Source organism: Callorhinus ursinus, unplaced genomic scaffold (assembly GCF_003265705.2).
Source record: "Callorhinus ursinus isolate GAN/ISIS: 27379988/994484 unplaced genomic scaffold, GSC_fseal_2.0 scaffold70, whole genome shotgun sequence".
NCBI lineage: Eukaryota > Metazoa > Chordata > Mammalia > Carnivora > Otariidae > Callorhinus > Callorhinus ursinus.
In genome coordinates, this window is record NW_027397132.1 from 1,486,108 (window position 1) to 1,498,513 (window position 12,406).

General features: G+C 48.4%; 2 protein-coding genes across 6 annotated transcripts in view; one reads left to right on the top strand and one right to left on the bottom strand.

Moving 5' to 3' along the window:
- Positions 1-26: 26 nt before the first annotated feature.
- On the top strand, positions 27-6,204 carry AIMP2 (aminoacyl tRNA synthetase complex interacting multifunctional protein 2). Of its 2 annotated transcripts, none has more exons than XM_025863791.2 (4): positions 27-292; positions 3,043-3,246; positions 4,937-5,168; positions 5,689-6,204. In XM_025863791.2, the coding sequence occupies exons 1-4, from the start codon at positions 158-160 to the stop codon at positions 6,075-6,077; spliced, it is 960 nt and encodes a 319-aa protein (XP_025719576.1). In that variant the 5' UTR covers positions 27-157; the 3' UTR covers positions 6,078-6,204. The 2 variants fall into 2 exon arrangements, with proteins under 2 accessions (XP_025719576.1, XP_025719578.1); XM_025863793.2 differs by having other exon boundaries at positions 32-172.
- EIF2AK1 (eukaryotic translation initiation factor 2 alpha kinase 1) overlaps positions 6,202-12,406 on the bottom strand; it is a 34,472-nt gene continuing 28,267 nt past the window's right edge. For 3 of the 4 annotated variants that reach the window (XM_025863784.2, XM_025863785.2, XM_025863786.2), the window contains 4 exons: positions 11,996-12,110; positions 11,683-11,765; positions 9,930-10,163; positions 6,202-7,401 (listed from right to left, as the gene is read on the bottom strand). In XM_025863784.2, coding sequence (XP_025719569.1) covers positions 7,264-7,401; positions 9,930-10,163; positions 11,683-11,765; positions 11,996-12,110 — 570 coding nt within the window. In that variant the 3' untranslated portion in view covers positions 6,202-7,263. The remainder of the gene's footprint in view (positions 7,402-9,929; positions 10,164-11,682; positions 11,766-11,995; positions 12,111-12,406) is intronic. The other variant, XM_025863787.2, reaches the window with a different exon arrangement.

Consider the following 12,406-nt stretch of genomic DNA (forward strand, 5'->3'; position numbering starts at 1 on the left):
GTCCAGAGGGCGCGGGCCAATTAGACCACACGGACTTTGCTTTCCCGAAAGGCCGCAGCCGGATCGGAAAGAAGGTGGCCGCAGTCTCTTGTGGTCTCGGACGGTTTCTGAGCGTTCGTGTCCCTCACCTGCCACCTTCCATCCTTCGGCTCCCACGATGCCGATGTACCAGGTAAAGCCCTATCACGGGGGCAGCGCGTCTCTCCGTGTAGAGCTTCCCACCTGCATGTACCAGCTCCCCAACGTGCACGGCAGGACAGGCGGCCCCGCGCCGGACGCAGGCCACGTGCAGGTAGGAGCGCGCGGCCCGCCCCGCCCCCACCCGTACGCCTCGCCCCAACCCGCCTGCCTTCCGTCCACTGCGCAGGCGCCGTGGCCCGGCCCGTGGGGTTGGGAGACTCGAACCCTGGGATCCGACCCGGCTGCCGCAACCCGGCCCCACGCTCCCGCTAGTTCCGTGTGCGCGCTGTGTCTATTAAAAGAACTATTTCTCTTTTATCTATTTATTTTTCTGCTTATGGCTACTAAAGCTTTTCTACCAAATTGTAGGCACAGAAAAGTGAGGGGCACGTAAATGCTAATTGTGAGGAACTCTAAAGCGAACCCCATTGTCACCCCTGCTACCCAGGGTAACAGGATGTTGTCAGCGCCCCGAATGCCCGGCTTCCCCGGTCAGTGTGTCCTGAGTCTGCGTCCTGCGTCCCGCTGTGTCGGGCTGCCTTCCGCTGACCTGGCTCCCGGCGCTTCTGCGGGCCGGTCTGCGTAGGTGCTGCGGCGAGTAGTGCTGCAGCGGGCGCTCCCGTGCACGAGCTGGCCTGGGGCGTGCACGGGAGGCTGGGGGCTTGGGATTGCCGTCTTCACCTGAACCAGGTAAACCACTTCCCAGAGCGGCGTGTGTGCAAGTTTGTGTGCTCCTCAGCCGTGGCCACGGAATTCCTGGTGCTTTCGCTCTCCCCAAAGCTGGTGGGTGGACTGTGGGAGCCTCATGTAGTTTTAGGTCAGGTTTTCCAGACTTATGAATCAGTGGAGCGCCTTGTTTCTTTTGTAAAGTGTCTGCCAAGTCAGTCTGGGGTTTTTTTTGTTGTTTTTTTTTTTTAGAGATACTATTTATTAGAACACAAGCAGGGGGAGTGACAGGCAGAAGGAGAGAGAGAAGCAGGCACCCCGCTGAGCAGGGAACCCGACGTGGGGCTGGATCCCAGGACCCTGAGATCATGACCCAAGCTGAGCTGAAGGCAGACGCTTAACCGATTGAGCCCCCCGGGCGCCCCAAGCCCCAATTTTTATTGGCTGCAAATACACGTCTTGGGTTTACAACCTTAGGTCCGTTCTGGCTGAAGAGGGAACAGGTAACTTTTGTAGTCCATTTTCCCTTGGGGTATTATCCTTCACTTCGTTTTAAGTAGACTCCAGGCCCAGTGTGGATCTGGATGCAGGGCTTCAAATCACAACTCTAGACCAACACTTAAGCTGAGATCAAGAGTTGGAGGCCTGGCTGAACCACCCAGGCGGCCCTCCTTCACTTTGTCTTAAGTCTTCCTCGTAGATTGGAAGGCAAGTGGTTGGGTTAGTTGGCAAACAGTGATACAGTTGTTGTCTTACTAGGGAGGTAAGACAGAAATAGCACGATGATCCAGTGCCGCTCAACTGGGCAGTCTCACAGAACTGAAAACAAAACCCAGACCCAGAGTTGGAAATGTCACACCTCAATTGAGACCTTTTTTTTTTTTGGTGTGCTGCTTAACTCGGCCTGTCAACTGTGAACTTCTAGAAGACACCCAGGCCCACTTGGTTAGCAGACAATAACAATATGGATAATTAGAAAGCAAGCATATCAAAGGCAGTTAGGAGCAACACAAAGAATAAACTGCTTCTAAAATACATATAAGATAAAATGGATAAACACAATATGCCAAGTCGCGATCTAATCTGAGCAGGGAAACAAGGGAAAGCAGATCGTGAGCATTTCCTCATTTCTCACATCAAGACAGGTAAAAATCAAGCTGTGTGGGGCTCCCAGTCACAGGCCCCACAGTAGGAATGCATTTGTTTCAGGCATTGTTTACTGTGTTGACTCGGGCGTGGAATCCAGTAGGCACTTCCTTGCCTGGGTACATCAGGGACCCTACTGCCATTTGTAGAACTGAGCAAGCTCTTGCACACACAAGGCACAAATCAGGCTGGCTAGAAGTGACTAGAATGCTCCTTGAGGACTATCACTGAGGAACAGAAGGATACTGCACACTAGTACCCCTACCTGTCACATTTTGCATTCAGACTTATTCCAGTCAGCACCTAATTATTTCCTTGGCACACTGAAGTCTTTATGCTTCTTTGCTCCACCCACAGGTCAGTCATCTTCATGTCTCCTGTTTGAGCAGCAGGCCAGGGGAGGTGAGAAAGTGCAGATTAAACTCTAGGAGAAGAGGGAGGAATGTCGCAGACAGAGGGAACAGAATAAAAGCCCCGTGGCAGGTGGGGGCATGGTGTGTTTTAAGGACCCAAAGGACAGCCAGCTAGTGGGCAGCGCTGTGAGAGGACATGGCCAGAGGGCAGGTCATACGGGCTGTTTCTCCAGCCAGGTTAGGGGCTTTGCCTTTTAGGCGAAGAGCCTGCTAGGTTAACATGGAGGTGGGGGATGGGATCCATATTTGTTTTAATCTCCCTGGCTGCCGCTTTAGGGGTGGATTGGAGGGATGGCCAGTGGAAGCGGGCCAGATGAAAAGTGGTGTCTTGAACTTGGGCAGTGACAGTGGAGGCAAGCTTTTGAAGCCAGTGGATTCCAGAAAATGGACAGCACTTGGTGATGAATTGAGTCTGTGAAAGGGCAGTGTTGTGTGACATCCGGCTTCCCAGCACATACCTATTCCAGCATATTTACAAACAACTCAAGGTCCCTGCCATAAGATGATTCTGCTGCTTCGTTTTAATATCTTTTCAGAGGGGGGGGTTGATGAATTTATGGAATTCAATAGAAGTGATCAAATTTAAACGTTGCTGTGATGTTAGAGGAAATGAACGTTTCAATGTTGGTTTGTTTAGGAAGAGTCTGACCCGTCTCTTCAAGCTCTTGAGTCCCGCCAAGATGATATTTTAAAACGTCTGTATGAACTGAAGGCTGCAGTTGATGGCCTTTCCAAGATGATTCACACACCAGATGCAGATGTGGATGTAACCAACATAATCCAAGCTGATGAGCCCACTTTCTCGACCAGTGCATTGGACTTAAATTCAGTGCTCGGAAAGGTGAGCTCATCTGGAGCGCGCTAAAGAACATCAGTGGCTAGGTTGTTTTTAGTGCCAGAAAATCATGCTCCTGTGATTCAAGCTTTGGTTTTCTAGTTCTCAAAGGTGGTACAAAGAGCATGTTCTTTTTTCCTCCCCTAAATGATTGTGCCTTTGCACAGAATAGATTCATGAGCTATGAGTGAAGCCAAAGCAAGTTCGAAAGGCGCTCGACATCTCAGACCTGGTGGAGAAGAGTTGAGTGGAGAAGAGTTGGGAGGATCCCTAGGCAGGGATAGGAGTCGAGTTACAGCTCCCCACCATTTGAGGCGGTGTGTGATGCAGGCCAGAGATGGGCTGTGATGCAGGCCAGAGATGGGCGTCACTCTAGCAGCTTCCGAGCCGGGACAAACAGACTAGTGTCAGCTCAGTGCTTCTCAGGCTCAGCGAGTCCATCCTGACTGAGAGGAGCCTGAATCTCAGAGCGTTGGCCGCCCAGGCACAGCCTCATGGATCACGTGTCTTTTGCTACATTCGGTTTGCAGTCTTTTCATCTGCCAGCTTTAAAGATCAGTCTGCAGGCTTCAGCTAATTTAGGTGACAGTCTGACATGCAAAAAAAGAATGTCTTGTTTCTAAGTGGTATTACTGAGAGCACAAAAGGGTTTGTCCCAAGAATTCTCTGGAGTTGGTGGTAGAAGTGCTCCTCCGTGAAGACCTAACATGTGGAGGTGGGGTTGCAGGTCTCCCAGGTGACCTCGGCACCTCTGCACTTAGGTTCTTTTATCACCCAGTACATTTGCCTGCACCGAGGACACAGAGACCCGGCCAGGCCCCCAGGGAGCCAGTCTAGTTGACAAGTTGGTGATCACGCACAGCTGTGCCAGTGTCTCAGGTGCTGGGAGGGTGTCCCGGGGCACATGTTGCTTACAATGAATTTTGATACCTCAGAATGCACAGCATTGAGTGATGCTATGTTCAGAGAATTGCAAAGCATTCATCGTAGGTTGATGTGACGGGCTTTAGTCAGGAGTGGTGAGACTCCTAGTCCGATCGTGGTGGGCTGTGTACAGAAAGTCAAGGAATTTGAGTTTGGCCTCCCTGGTATTATAGGAGTTCGTTATTAAGAGCGAACGTATAAAATAAAGTCTGCATCTACAAGGGCAGTATGTTTTAGTCCTTTAGTTAACACCTAGTTTTTTAGACTTTGCCCACTTGCCATCACCAATGACATTTTGAGCCAAGGTCCTTAGGGGATGCTTCATTGACCCACAGTGTGTGTAACTCACACACAAATTGATGTAGAAACTATCCTGTCAGGTGGTCAGGTGTTGGAAAGATTTGGTAGATGTAGTGACTGCATGTGTGGTTTTCTTTTTTAATAACTTAGGAACAAATAGCGTCATTCTTAATGTGTTGTTTTACTAACTTCACAGCTAAGTCAACCTTTTATTTGGCGGGGGCCAGCAGTGCAGAGGTTAAGGGATGGGAGTCAGCTCACGTCCCTGCTGCACTTCTTCCTGAGCACAGTGAGCTTGGGCAGGTTATTTGCCTCTCCAGGACGAGCTTCCTCAGCTGGGAGGTGGGGTGATAGTGGGCGTTGAGGATTCTGTTCAGCAACCCTGGTTAGGCCCTAAGAACAGCTCCAGGTACAACTTCACGCACTCAAGTGGCTGTTCACAGTACTCGCTGTTTGGGTTTTCTCCCTGCAGGATTACGGGGCACTGAAAGACATCGTGATCAACGCGAACCCCGCCTCCCCTCCCCTGTCCCTGCTCGTGCTGCACAGGCTGCTGTGTGACCACTACAGGGTCCTGTCCACTGTTCACACGCACTCTGCAGTCAAGAGTGTGCCGGAACACCTCCTCAAGTGCTTTGGCGAGCAGTCTAAAAAACAGCCACGTCACGAGTATCAGCTGGGTTTTACTCTGATTTGGAAGAATGGTAAGCAGAGGGCACTGGCTGCACTCAAAGGCTCTGGAATGAGACGGGCCCCCTGACTTCAGTGAGAGGCAGCAAGGGGCCAGGACCGTGATGTTCTTTGGCTACCTGCCGTCGGGTCAAATTCCCTGAGTCTAGGAAGCGTGTGGGGTAATTCTGGAAAAGGAGCACAGATGAACCTTGTGAGGGTAGAGAGGGATTCCTGGTTTCCAGTCCTTATCCTGCAAATTCTGAAGCACAGGGGTTGGAAAAGATGGTCTGAGGTCCCTTCTTGCTTGAAAATGGTCCTAATCAAATACCAGAAATGGTTTTTTTAACATAGAGTTTGCATTCTGTAAACATCCAGTGTAAACTTTCTTAATCATACATGTCTTAGAAACAGACAAAACGTGATGTTTGTGAAAATTCTTTCCCTTGCCACCAGTTCCCGGTGATCAGCGACTCCCTGCTCCCTTTTGTCGCTGAAGCCCTTCTTCCCGGGGACGCTTGCGTTACCATACACCGTGTGCTTCTTGCCTTTCAGTGCCGAAGACTCAGATGAAGTTCAGCGTCCAAACAATGTGTCCCATCGAAGGAGAAGGGAACATTGCACGGTTCCTGTTCTCTCTGTTTGGCCAGAAGCAGGACGCTGTAACTCTAACCCTCATAGATAGCTGGGTGGATATAGCGATCTTTCAGCTCAAAGAGGGAAGCAGTAAAGAGAAAGCTGCCGTGTTCCGCTCCATGAACTCCGCTCTCGGGAAGAGCCCCTGGCTTGTTGGGAATGAACTCACCGTGGCTGATGTGGTTCTGTGGTCGGTGCTGCAGCAGGCGGGAGGCTGTGGTGGGACCGTGCCGGCCAATGTGCAGAAGTGGATGAGGGCATGCGAGAACCTGGCCCCCTTCAACACGGCCCTCAAGCTCCTCAAGTGAATTTCAGTAACTGTAAAAGGTTGACTTCGAGAACAGTGCTGTTTCATGCCTGTTGTGGGTGAAGGAACTTGTACTAAAATCAGTCTATTTCAGCCAGTTGCCTAGAATCAATAAAGGCATCATGTAATTTGTGGGTTTCGCTTTATTTAAAATTCAGCCACGTCGTGGGCAGTATACCAGGACACCTGCCAGCAACATGGCAGACATATTTTTTAGATACAAAAATGAATATCCCATTGGGGCCTTTAAGGAACGTAGGTTGGTGGGGAGTTGAGTGCTGAATAAAGGGGACACCGTGGGAACAGTACAGGAGCGAAAATGAACAGTCCCACCAGAGCTACTTAGAGATGATTTAGATGATTTGGGGGCAAGAGGCACAAAGCTTAGAAAGGGCATGATTCTGAAGTGATGCCAAGCTGAAGGTGAAGAGAACAGAAAGGTTGGATGATGTACGCTGCATTGCCAAGATGAAGTTGTATCTCGGTCAACAAAGAGCCAGCTTTTGAGCCAGGGAGTGAACTCATCAGATGTCTTTCTGGTAACTAACATGCAGCTGTCACAACTGGAACAGTCCAGCGAACGTGCAGGCCTGGGCTTGGGCAGTGACGGGGTAGGGGCACATACCTGGATCTGTGCGGTAGAACATTCTAGGGGAGGGCTACGTGGTCAACAGGCAGAGTTCAAGGAGGGGGAAGTAAGGATGGTGTCTTAAGAGACTGGACAGTGATAGTAAAAATTATGAGTCTATGGGATACAAGAAGGAAAAGAGCAAAATAGGTTTAATTTTTTTTTTTTTTAAGATTTGTATTTATTTAACAGAGCACAAGTAGGCAGAGCAGCAGACAGAGGTAGAGGGAGAAGCAGGCTCCCCACCGAGCAGGGAGCCTGATGTGGGGCTCGACCCCAGGACCCTGGGATCATGACCCGAGCCGAAGGCAGTCGCTCAACCGACTGAGCCACCCAGGCACCCCAAAATAGCTTTAGTTTAGAGCAGGTTTCAGTTCAAAGTGCTGGATCATAAAAGAATTCCTTAAGGAAACAGTTTGGGGGAACTTCTACAGCTTACAAGTCTTGTCCAGGCTCACTAAATAGAACTATATCATCTATACCCTAACAAAGACAAAATTTACATTCCAGTTGACTATTTCAAGAATTAGAAGTCCACATTCACATTTACAGAGTCTAATTAAGGCAGGACAGGAACACCCCCATCTTTCATGTCATCCTTGGCCCCTTTGTCCTGAGAAAGGAGACTCAGCTGCTTCTTTAGTTCTTTGATTTCTTTTTCTTGCTCCAGTATTTTCATCTGTAGGGTGAGATTAACCTGTCAAGAGAAAATGCCATTAAAATGGCCTCTTCCATCTTAAACACACAGGCCAACCTCCCTTTGCATGATACGCCTGAATCCCAGTGCCCACAGCTGGCGGAGCCGCGCCAGCGTCAGGTCGCCCGGCTCCAATAACTGTCAGCACCTCAGCCCACGATGCCTGTCACCACCAGGGGCCATCATCACCTGGCTCACGGCACACACCAGGCCATGTGTGTGTTGTGTTGCCTCCATGTGTCCTGACACATGGAACTGGCCAGCAAAGATGGAAATGCAGCAAGCTAATGAAAAGTATGGGCGCTGGCAGCCGAATCAAATCGCACCACGTGGTGTCAGAGAAGAAACAGCCGGCCGCTGGGTGTTGCTCCTGCCGCCGCCAGGCACAGGGGGGTGCAGCCCCAGGACCGGGCAAAGAGAACTTAGCAGAAATGAGGAAAAGGATGAAGATGTCCCAGAGAAAGTGACACCAGCAAAATTCCCATTGAAAGAACTCTCAGGGGATGGGGGGATGGGTTGGCCTGGTGATGGGTATTAAGGAGGGCACGTACTGCATAGAGCACTGGATGTTATATGCAATCAATCACGGAACACTACATCAAAAACTAACGATGTGATGTATGGTGACTAACAATAAAAAAAAACATGCTGTACACCCAAAACAAACTGAGGGTTCTAGAGGGGAGGGGGATGGGGGGATAGGTTAACCCAGTGATGGGTATTAAGGAGGGCACGTACTGCATGGAGCACTGGGTGTTATACACAAACAATGAATCATGGAACACTACATCAAAAACTAACAATGTGATGTATGGTGATTAACATAATAAAATTAAAAAAAAAAAAAACTCTTGGAGATCTCTCACAACTTCAAAAGTGCAAAGGATACTTGGCCACTGATCCAAACTTAGAAAGGAATGTACAGTTCACCACGCACAGAAAAGAAGCTCACTCCGTATCCCAAGTTCTATGGTGAGATGCAGCAAGCACTGTTCAAACCACTCTTGAACACGTAAATAAAGTTTTACAACTTGCTTCATTTCCACATACCTCTGCAACTGACAGAGTTTTTAATGTTTCGAGAAACATTTGTAAAGGTCACAGGACAATCATAACTTCCCGTGGATTACTAAGATCCCCTTGCGTGGTCTGAGCTCAGCAGTCATTTTCACAGTCCTGTACGAATGGCCATGCAAACCAAAGACTGCCTGTCTACACAAGCTTTCTCTCTCTAGGGATGTGAAGGCTATTATATAAAAAATTCTACAAGAGAAATACCATAAATGCCAAATAACTACGGTCTCTAATAGCTAACTTAACCGGGAGTTAGAAAATCCCTTCCGTAGAAAAGAGAGAAATTTAATCACCACATCTGCTGTTTCCAAAGACTCAGAAAAGTACTATACCTACCTGTTTACCATTCAAGCTAGTAAAATTCACTGTTTTACCTGAAACTTAGTAAGCCTTAAACAGAAAATAAATCAACGGAACAGTTACTACAAATAGCACACTGACCGGTGTGCATCACGACGACTTCGGGTATCTGCTACACACAGGCTGGCTGCAGCCCCTCCCCCACCCCCAGACTTCTCCCTTAATAGGTCTGAGCAGCCGAGAGGGCCTGAGAATTGCATCAGGTTCCCGAGGATTTTATGCTGCTGGCCTGGAGACTATACTCTAAGGACCAGTGCATCTAATGCAATGCCGCTCACACGCTGTGAAGGCAAATAATTTGGGGATCTTGTTAAACGCAGATTCTGACCTGGTATGTCTGGAGTGGAGCCCAAGACCCTATACTTCTCACAAGCCCCCAGGTAATGCTGATGGTGCTGGTCTGGGGACTACACTTGCGGTAGCAGAGCACTAGGGGATCTATGAAGATATCTTTGAATCAAGCTTTTGTTAAATCTCAGGAAGTTTCTGGAGGAACAGAATGGATGAATCGTGTTTCCAGTACTTGTAGAATGGACGTGGTACTTGACACGGTAACAACGGGTCTGGAAGGAGGGGAGGAAGGTGCTGCCCTGGGGCCCATCCCACATCACAGGACTGAAAACCAGAATCACACACTTGAATGCTGAAGGACCGCAGACGGGCTGAGGCAGTCTCTGCCACCGTCACTCCAGCTCCCCCCAAGATTTCCTGCTGTCTTTTACTCTCTGGTATGTGCCCCTTTTTACTAGTAGATATGTTGTAGTGTTTTATAAAAGGTTGTATTTCCTAGTCAGAAAGGAAAACTAGTCTTTCGACTTAGCAAGAGGAGGCTAGAAAGTAGAGCCTTTATAATTACAACTTTTAGACACTGGCCGTGGTCACCTTGCTTACTTGGACTATGAAGACTGTGCTTCTGGGAACTCTGAGAATTAGTTTAATCTGGTTTCCATAAACCTTATTCTAAGCTCAACTGGGGCTCCTGGCTGGCTCAGTCCGTGGAGCATGTGACTCTTGATCTTGGGATTCGTGAGTTTGGGTGGAGAGATTACAAAAAAAAAAAGAACGAAAGAAAGAAAAAAAATGCATGTACATACATTTCCAGAATTTTGGAAAAGTTCGCTCTGCAGCAGCTGAACAGCAGAGGGTCTCTGAGATGCATTCCTTCTAGTTAAGTGCTGGATATACTTGGCTTGCACGGGACACCTCTTACTGAGGGATTCAGGTATCTGACCACTTCTTAAACCAGTTAAAACGTGTACTCGCTCCATTTCTGTTCCAAACGGCTGAAAGAGCTCTAGCAGGATCACACCCAAGCTATACATATCTGACTGGAAAAGCAGGAAAGAGGTAATTTAGTAGTGAAACACAAAGGGAGACTAACATCACCATCCTCTCAAACACAAGAAGATTTCTAAGACAGGCCAATTTACAGACCCTACGATGCAGGGCACACAGTGGGCAACTTACCCCTCGCAGAGGCAAGTTTCTGCCACCTAGAATCATGGCCCTGAGGGAGAGCTGTCTGGTACCGTCACAATCCCCATCTCTTCCAAACTAAGGGGCATCCACGGCCACAAAGGCCAGCCGGGTGAGGGGCAGGGAGAACCCTTCAGCCCCATCCACAGTCACTACCATACCAGTGACCCCAGCACTCCCTGAAAATCCGGGCGTGGAGCAGCCTGAGCGAGAGACGGGAGCTCACACGTGCTGGGGCCAGCTACAGGGGTCGGCGTCCCTGCAGCCTGCTCCCCTCTGCCTCCACACACAGCGAAGCGTTCTGGTAAAGTTTAAGGAACTTCAAAAAAATCTGTGTTACTTTTCCTGAAATCGTTTTTCAAGGAAGGCCTTTAACCAGGTAGGATTTGAGGAAGAGCCATGGTCTCTTTCTGCCAGTTCACACCCAGTCACTAAAAAGCTGAATGATTCATCAAAAGGACGAAAATTTACTAGTCTGTTACTTTGAGAAAAGGATTTCGTTTAACATTCCTTCAAGGAACAAAATGGGTAAGACCTTTTCAGTATCTTCACTCTACTTCAAAGGGAGTCAAGTGCCACACTTACTTGTAGCATTAGTTATCATGTGTTTACGAAAACAGAAGACAGGCTGAAACAGGCTTCTATGAATTCTAGCTTCCTGATGTGAACTGTGACATTTTATTTTTTTTAATAAATAAATCTTTATATATTTTTTTAAAGATTTTATTATTTGACAGAGAGAGACACAGCGAGAGAGGGAACACAAACAGGGGGAGTGGGAGAGGGAGAAGCAGGCTGCCTTCCCGCCGAGCAGGGAGCCCGATGTGGGACTCGATCCTAGGACCCTGGGACCATGACCTGAGCCGAAGACAGACACTTAACGACTGAGCCACCCAGGCGCCCGAACTGTGACATTTTAAAAGGAAAGCTCATTTCAAAAATAATTTAGGACACCCATGGATTTAGAAGTGGTAAAGTAGGGGCGTCTGGGTGGCTCAGCTGGTTAAGCGACTGCCTTCCACTCAGGTCATGATCCTGGAGTCCTGAAATCAAGTCCCACATCAGGCTCCCTGCTCGGCGGAGAGTCTGCTTCTCCCTCTAACCCTCACCCCTCTCATGCTCGCTCTCAAATAAATAAAATCTTAAAAAAAAAAAAAAAAAGGTGTTAAAATAGCCTGAAAATCGGTGTAGTCAGATTTAGGTAAAAAGTGAGGTTTCCTGTTAATGGCAGTTTCATGTAACAGACAACCGACCCTACTCTGTTACCTCCAAAAACACCAACACGAGAACTTCCACTGCATTTACTATGCTTTTTGTTACTTAGGACAGCAGAGCAAGTCCAGCAAAAAGGGGAAAAGCAGCAAATACTACCTTGGCATCATACTCGGATCCTTCCAACTGCTCAGGAGAAGCGTACAGGCAAGTACCCACTCTGGACGTGTGTGTGCGTGTCCCTGTAATGTGAAAAGCCAAATACGAAACACTGCAGGGTTCCCACTGTCCACACGAAAGAACACGGGCTCTGAGCAGGGTACTGTGGGGACGATGGTTGCTTTTTGTCTTTATCTTTCCTTTGCGATTACATTAAGTCTTTATGAGTCTCTTTAAATATTGACAAGTTCAATCATGTTTTTGTCTTAATGCCAAAAGAGCAAAGAAAAGAAAAGAACCAGAATAAACTTACTCTTCCCGTCTCTATCGATCCAGTCTGTGTTCTTCTGTATGATATCCGTGCAGGCCAGACCAAAGTCTCCTATTTTTACTTGCTGATCAGAGCCATGAAGAAAAATATTTCTGGGCTGTAAACAAACAAGAACAACTCCTCGGTGTTCTTAAAACAGTAAACATGTGTAGATGTTAATTAAGAGATTTCAACTCAGGGGGCGCCTGGGTGGCTCAGGCGTTAAGCGTCTTGCCTTCGGCTCAGGTCATGATCCCAGGGTCCTGGGATTGAGCCCCGCATCAGGCTCCCTGCTCAGCGGAAAGCCTTCTTCTCCCTCTGCCTCTGCCTGCCGTTCCCCCAGCTTGTGCTCTCTCACTCTGTGTCAAATAAATAAACAAAATCTTTAAAAATAATAATAGGGGTGCTTGGGTG